This window comes from Panthera pardus, unplaced genomic scaffold, assembly GCF_024362965.1.
Source record: "Panthera pardus isolate Hobbes unplaced genomic scaffold, ASM2436296v1 HiC_scaffold_11, whole genome shotgun sequence".
Taxonomy (NCBI): Eukaryota; Metazoa; Chordata; class Mammalia; order Carnivora; family Felidae; genus Panthera; species Panthera pardus.
In genome coordinates this window covers 12,550,446-12,558,530 of record NW_026526666.1, presented here as the reverse complement: position 1 = coordinate 12,558,530, position 8,085 = coordinate 12,550,446, and the positions used below count along the sequence as shown (strand labels likewise).

Below are 8,085 nucleotides of genomic sequence, written 5' to 3'. Positions count from 1 at the left end.
CTGCACAGGCCATTCATGCGCCCTCAAAACTCATCAACACCAACATAGCTGCATTAAACAGAGATACACAAAATTTACATATTATTTGTTTTGTTTTGTTTTTCTCTGGAGTTCTATTTCTGTTCTTGTCTTCAAAAAAATTTTCCCCGTTTATGTTCAAAATAAACAACTGTATCGTTACTTCCTGTGTTTTATTTCAATTGCACTATACTTGGAATGTAGATGTATTTGGAAAAGTCAGAGTACATCAAAACTATTACAAGACTTTTGAAAATTACAGTTAATGTTTCAGAAGAAATCTGCTCAGGTTTGCAGGTTCTTGATCTTTCCATTAAAAGATGAAAAAAAGCCATCCTAGTCACGCCTCACATTTAATCAGATTCTTCCGTATTAATGCATTAAAGCTTTGGAACAAATCAGTCTCAACCAGGAACAGCCGTGTTAGAAAAAACTAGAGTAAGAGCTACCATTCAATTTTTCATGTTCAGAACGCCTGAGAAAGCATTTTTGGACTATTAAGAAAGTTTATTTAGCATAAAAGTTCAATATGAAAATGCACGACCTGATTTTTATACTGTAGTAAAACAGATGCTATGGAGGGGACATGTGAAAGCGGTTGGTTTCTTCCGGTGAACACACCCATTGTTTATACTCGTTCCAAGGTTTCTAACAGGATGATACGATTTCCTGGAATTACCACCATTCCAATATTGTTCTCTTGCCCACTAGTTGCCATCTCCACACATTCATCCATCACAAGATTCATAAAGGGATGGAAGCCCCGCAATATTCCTTGGCCACGTCTGCCACCATTTAATTTCAATGGTAATTTCTTGTCCGTAAATTTTTTCAACTCAGGAGGGTGAGCTTTGCTCATGGTGTCTACTCGGCAAGCTCAAAGATCCAAAATTTACATATTAAATATTCCTTCCTGGAATTGCTAACAAAACCTTTTCAACATGTGATTTGTTCTGGCTATATTTGTTCTGGTCTGGGTATAACCCTTAAAAATACTTACAGGTGGGCAGGAATTATTTCTCTACCCATATTTGGAAATCCATTAAGGAAATCTTTCTCATTGCTTTTAGCTATTATCTTTGCTCCATATCTTATTGAAGATGCTATTATAATGTTATGCACCCTGAGGCTTAAGAAGGGAAAATTACAAAAAGACTGATTAACCACACCTTTGCCATTCTTTTCTGTGAGCCTATAATGAAGATCTCATATGTATTTGTGGACTTCTACCTACCTGTACTTGACAATATGATTTTCATTTGGTTGTTTTGTTGATTTCTTAGCTTACCTTAATGGACTTACTTACTAAGATAATTTCACTTACCTTAATACTAAATTCAGATTTAGTTTGGCTTTTCTTACTTGACTTAATTCTTATTAAATGTGACTTTGGGTTTTAGTTTTGATTCTGATTTGACTTTATAACCTGATTTGACTGATATCTGATTTAATCCTTAATTTTGCTTTACTGTAAACAATCGAACTTGTTTTATTTAGTGTGATGTTCATTTTATGATGTCAGTTGACATTTCATAGGATCTGAGATTGATTTGATTTTGTTTGATTTTCATTGGAACTATGGTTGGGTGACTTAGATTTGCCTTCATCCAAGTTAGCAGAATAAAAACACAGTGCTGATCTGGTTAAAGATGTAGTTGATTCCTGAATGATCCTTAAGATTAGTCATGAGGAATCTCTGGGTGCGATGTAGAGAACAAGATGGAGTCACTCCTGTCAAGCAATCACTCGTGTCAAGCAGTGACATAAGCAGCCAAGGTATTGCAGCTAAGACCAGATATCACTAAAACCAGCACAGGCTGATGGCATCCAGAACCGATAACCAGCAAAGCCAAGAGAGCCTGGAAGAACCCAGAGCTGATCATCACTAGAATCAGAAGAGACCTGCAAAGTCCCAAGACTGATTAAACCCCTTTTAAAAAGGAAGGACCTTCTGCAGCAAACTGTCAGACTCTGACGCTGACTCTTCCACGTCTGGCTGCATCAGAAAGACAAGTGCCGCCAAAGGCTCTGCCCTATTGATCTCTGAACATAACACAGATCCTCCAACAGCCTGAAAATAATAAGCCGTAAGTACCGAGAACTGACCAGGACCCTACCTTGGCCTCATCTCAACTGCGAGCTCACAGACGGACTTCACACTTGATTTGTTAACTCTTACCCCTTTTTGTATCTCGTTTGTTGTGTGCCTTTGTATTATGCTTTGCTTTGTGTGGCATGTATGAAGCCACGTTACATGCATAGTATTATCTCATGGAGTCTGGAACCCTGCACCTGCTTTCAGTTATACTAACCTTGCTCTATGATTGAATAAAGCGGACCCTGTCAAAAAGACACAACTCATGTGTACGCCTTCGTAGCGTGCTCGCCACAGGCCTGGAGAGCTTGAACACAAAAGAGAATGAAGCTTGCAATCGAGGAGAAAACTTACCCTCAAACCCATGGGTGGGCGAGAAAGCAGGGAGCTCAGCTGGCTCCGTGGGTACAGACACCTGTTTGCTCACCAGCCTCAGAGTTGGGGGGTCTTCTTCCTGCTTCAGACGGCCAAGTAATGTTAACCTTAAAAATAAAACCGCCAGCTGTCTTGCTAACAGAAACGGGTTTGAGAGTAGCACAGAATTGCAATTCCCAACTAGCAGGTTACGGCAAAACCACAGGCAAGCCCAGGGAACAAAGGAGAGGAGGGCTCTTTTGTAGAGGAAAAGTGGGACGTGGGGAGGACGTTCTAAACCAAAAATTCATTGGGGTAAACTGGGAGTTGGAAGTGTAGTGACTTTTCATTGGCTGAGTTGTGATAGTCTCTCATTGGGTGGGCTGTTGCCAGGCAAAAGGGAGAGACTGTACCCTTTCCGCTGGGATAGTGAAATAGTATCCAGGCTCCAGGTCCATTTCTTCCTCTTGGGGAGGCAGTTGACAGCGCGGTAAGGTGTGAGAGCTCCCCGTGCTGGCCTCCCGACTCCACGCTAAACAAGGTTTCTTTTTACTAATTTTCACATCAGCCAGGAGATAGATATAAGAGCTCTCTGAACCTTCCGCTCATTTTTGCTCCAAAAATAAACTTATTTTAAAATAACATAGTAATAACGATGAGACATCAATTATCCATCAAGAATTTGGAGCTTCCGGTTTCTTCCTCTGGAGTGGATTTGGTCTAGGCGGAGCATATTCTAATCCCTTGCACTAGAGAACTTCACAGTGGGAAGTGAAGGTTTGGGGAGGCGAGGCTAGGCAGAGGACCCATGACAATATCCACAGGTCTCCTTCTCCCCTCCTGCTGTAGGGGCAGGCTCAGTTAGAAGCTGGGGCTTTGTAGTTGAGTGTCACCTCCTCCCCCCCCGGGCGCTCAGCCAGGCTCTTGCCCCTAGTCACTCCCTTTCTGACGTCACGTGCTCTCTGTACTTGGAACACAGGGTGTGGTGGGCATGCGTTTGTTCTTTGCTCTATGCAACTCTAAAGAGCTGAGTTGACTTCAGAGTAGAAAAGCTGAGTTCAGCAACACACACTCAGATGCTCCTTGCCTCTTTGGCTTCTCAGATTATGCTCCCCCAGTGCCGGGGATACAAATATGTCTTGCCCAAACTTTTCTTGCCTTTTTTTTTTTTTTTCTAAGTTAAGTAAAGAGATTATGTTTCTCATTCATGGAGGTTACTCAAAGCCCTGGCTGGAAACAGTACATGTGAGTCTGTGCTGGGTGTCTGAAAGCATTCTCAGTCTTTGCTTTTTATTTTATTTATTTATTTTTTTAACATTTATTTATTTTTGAGAGACAGAGTGAGACAGAACACAAGAGGAGGAGGGGCAGAGAGAGAAGGAGACAGAGAATCTGATGCAGGCTCCAGGCTCCGAGCAAGTGTTCATCACAGAGCCCAATGGGGGGCTCAAACCCATCATGACATGAACTGAAGCTGGACTCCTAACCGACTGAGCCACCCAGGTGCCCCCCCTTTTTTTAATGTTTATTTATTTTTGAGAGAGAGAGAGAGAAAGAGAGTGATGCTGGGCTCGAACTCGTGAACCGTGATATCATGACCTGAGCCAAAGTTCGGTGCTTAACCACTTAACTAACTGAGCCACCCAGTGCTCTGGGCTTTGCTTTTTGAAGAGAGATTTTCACTCTTCTTGTTCGTCCTGTAAACCTGGAAAGTATTGTGAGATCACCTTAGGGTACTCCTGGGAAAAGTAGACCTGGTCAGCTTTCAATTATCCACAGGTTCAGCAAGTATTAGACTGTCAGATTAGCTCCCAAGGAAGCTGGATAGCTGGAAAGGTGAGCAGTCTTTTGGTCATGGGCAAGTTTTTCATTTGGGCTCTGCCGCTTTCTAGCAGTGTGCTTTGGGCAAGTTACCTGAACAGGCTAGTCTTAGCCTTTCTGTAGCAAAGGAGGAGATGCCGTGCCTATTCCACACTGCCACTAGGTAAGAACATGTGGAGTGTGCTGTCTGGACCACAGGAAGAGCTCAGTAAATGGTAGCTGTTGTACCTCTGCTTCTAGGCTCCACCTCCTACACCACATCCTAGCCAAACTACTATTTTTTAGGAATTCATTTTCGATATTATAAGGTCATAGATGTTCTGAATTTTTAAGGTCCGGAGAGAATGTGCAGATTACCTTATCTATTTTCTTTCACAGAGAAGTGATCCCTTAGGGGATTGGGTGGACTTTCCCTGGGTAATTATAGAATGACGAGAATCCAGAATTTTTGTTTCTGAGTCCAGGCCTTTTTCCCCCACACCACACCACTTATCAAAACCCAGTGGCTTTTCTCCTTGCCCAGGGACCAGAAGGAGCTCCCCCTGGGTACGCCAGAACTGCCGGTAGGATTACCATTTTGTTATACTTGGCTAGGAGAGAGCATAGTGTGTCACAGTTCACAGGCCTGTTGACGGCCCAAGCCCCACATTGTGCCTCCTACGAGATCACAGCCTCCAATGAGGTAATGAAGCCTCTGGGTGTTTTGTGGCTGTCAGCTGAGAAAAGCATTTCCCCATTATTCTTTCTGCAGGAAGCCACAACTCTCAGCCTCCCAAATGGGGAAGAGGAGCTGTGGGGTGTAGGACTGGCTTCCTATTTCCACTGAGCCACGGCAATGAAACTCGGAGCCTGGGGAGTCTTTCTCCAAGCGAGTGAGGGCTGAAGGACGGGAGAAGCCACAGCCCCTGGTCCCACAACTGAACAGAAACCCCACCACTGGCAAGGCAACTAGCGGCCAGTGGTTTTCTCTCCTTGGGGTTGGGCAGAGAAGCCTAAGAAGCCACCAAAGGCCGGAGAGGAGGAGCCCCACCTCTGTGTTCTCTGAGCAGTTCTGCTTTTATCTCTCTTAGTTATCGCTGTTCCATTTTAAGCTTCATTTGAATAAAGAGTTTTGCTGCTATGTATGAATACTCACACACACACACACACACACTCTCACACACGCTAGACCTTTTTTTTTTTTTTTTTTTTTAACTAGACCTTTTCCTTTTAGCTTCCCTTACTTTCCCTGCTGGACAGATATACAAAAATGAGGGGCTCACATTTGGATCAATTCATGCCCTGTAAGGCCAAGGACAATTGGTGTGCCCTGAGAGGAGAATAAGGAGAGAGTATTTAGAGAGAGCCACAGCTTCTGGGATTACCAGCCTTCTAAGGATGTTTACCTGCACTGTATTTTTTAAGCCTCTATATCTCTGTAACTGACTTGTCTACAAGTTGAATCTCAAAGCAACACTTGCCAAGGACATCCCCAGGCTTACTGAGGATGCCTGTCCTTGGGGGGCACTGGATACCTCAAGTTAGCATGGCCGCACCCTGACATATGTGTTCTTTGAGCCTCAGGAGTGAATTGGCCTGCAAAAGGACCCCTTTGTCACTCAGATTTATATCTCTTTTGAGGAGAAATGAAGGGGATGCTACAGAATGACCTATAAGTTCTTAATTCTTGTCCTAGGGTGGTGCAGTCTTTTGCTGATAAATGAGAGGGGATATAGACACACAGTCAAGACTGGATGGGTCGGGGGGTGGTCAGGAAAGGAGATCATAGCCACATCACAGAGTAACTGTGTTTGCAGAGAGACCTGTCACTCTGCTCTCTGAGCTCAGGCAGGAGGGCAAGAAAGCCCATTTTGTCGGCACTACGGTGTCATGCAATTTTGGTGGTTTCTTACTTATCCACACCCATTTGAGCTCAAAGACAACAGAACCCTAATAAGAGAGAGTCATAAGTTCCATGTGGAAATCATGAGCCTTCAGCACAAGGGGACCACTTCTTCTGTATCCTCCTGGGACTGACCGTCTCCCTAACCAGTGAGTGAGCTAATGATTGTGATATCTGCTTAGTTCCTATCTAGCTGACAGAACTTGATCAGGAAGCCCCCTCTCACCAGACACCAAGTTGGGTGCCTTGATCCTAGCTTCCCCAGTCTCCAGAGCTGTAAGAAATAAGTTTATGTTTATAAACCACCCAGTCTACGGTATTTTTGTTATAGCAGCCGGAATGGATTAAGACACTATGTTGTTTTTTTTTTTATCATAGCTACAATAACCAACCATGATATTGCCTTGCTTAGTCCAATAAGACATAGATTGGCAAGCATACATCTATGGCAGTGCCCCACTGATACTATTGTCCCAAGTTCCATACTGCCAAACAGTTACATAATGTCTGTGATATAGCTACTTAGTTTAAACCCTGAGAATGATATGGGCACTAGACAATAAATACTCACTTGCTGAAACCCAGATTTGTAATTTATTTCTCAACATGGATGGTTTTTTGGAACCCTGGAAATATCCAAAACATACAAAGCCAAATGTTAGAATTTTAAGCGCCCTATATTTATTTCTAAGATATAATAGCGATCAAATTGCACAACGAATTTTCTTTTTACAAATGATACTCTATTGTGCTCTCCTCAAAACTCTAACCTCAGAGTCCATAAGCAAAATCCACTGTGCTACTCGTTAACTTCAATCGCCCACTGGAGCTTACGGGCTTGCAATTTTCAAGCATCTACCCCTCCCAAACTCGATTATTCTTGCGTATTTCAGTAACTTGATGAAAAACAAGTTGGGGCTTTTTATTTCCGCTCATATTTCAATAATGACTTTTTTCTAATAATAAGAACAAATTCACTCCCCTAGAAAGTTTTAAAAAAAGCAAAGAGCTTAAATGAGGACCAATGATTTCTCCCAGGTACCACTGTGACCTATGTAGCTTGATCAATAGACCACTCACTGAGAAGACCAAACTGTGAGTCTAAGTTTCTGCTTATCTCTTTCCTGATTTCATTTTTCAAAGTGTTTGAGCATTCTCCTGGACTATTCAACAACACAGTCTGCCCTGACATTGTCTTATTCTCAGGGTTTTTCCTTGTCTCTCCAAATGGATTGTAAACATCTCATGGTCAGAAATAGTATTAGTTCTCAATAAAATCTTACAGGTTTGGGTCTAAGTGGGCATACAATTCTCCTCTCTTACCTGATTCCCAGACCACAGCCACGTCTAACTGTCAGGCACTTAGACCAGATCTTCTCAGTGGGATCCGGAGAGGGGTACATTAAAGGAAGAGTTTTCTACATTAAAATGAGTGTCCATTTCTGCTGCAAACAACTCTTGAGACATTCTTTCTGATGATCCTAAAATGCCCTCTCTCATAACCACTTCTCCCTCCACAGATGTTCATTCTCCTGACGTCTCTTTCTCGTACTTGTTCCTCCCTTCCCAAATCTTCAGTTACCCTAACTTTCAGGCCTCACACTACCTAAAGCGATTCGAATATTTATAGAACACCTCTGGCCTGCCAGACGCAATCATCCAACATCCACTAGAGAAACACAGAACCTACCTATGGAGCTTTGTGTTCATAGCGAAGACAGACAATTATAAAAACAATGAGTGATAAGGGGATACGTGTGGGTAATGGGAGCGTGTAGCAGGAGTACCTAGTCCTCCTTTGAGGGCTTCCTGGAGGAACCGAGATATGGAGAATGTGTAGGAATTAGGTGAAGAGGTGAGAGGATATTCTAGAAAGAGAGAGGAAGGGAGAGCGGGAAAGAGAGAGAGGTAAAGA

The 8,085-nt window shown here is 43.0% G+C and overlaps 1 protein-coding gene across 1 annotated transcript; it reads right to left on the bottom strand.

Annotated features, from left to right (window-relative positions):
• Positions 1–621: 621 nt before the first annotated feature.
• On the bottom strand, positions 622–910 carry LOC109272189 (small nuclear ribonucleoprotein G-like). The gene has a single exon (XM_053888895.1). It carries the CDS (start codon positions 875–877, stop codon positions 647–649), a length of 231 nt encoding a protein of 76 aa, XP_053744870.1. The 5' UTR covers positions 878–910; the 3' UTR covers positions 622–646.
• Positions 911–8,085: the final 7,175 nt, after the last annotated feature.

What these genes read in the sequence shown, in the direction of transcription:
- LOC109272189 (XM_053888895.1), bottom strand. Translation starts at nt 877, where the DNA reads ATGAGCAAAGCTCACCCTCCTGAGTTGAAAAAATTTACGGACAAGAAA.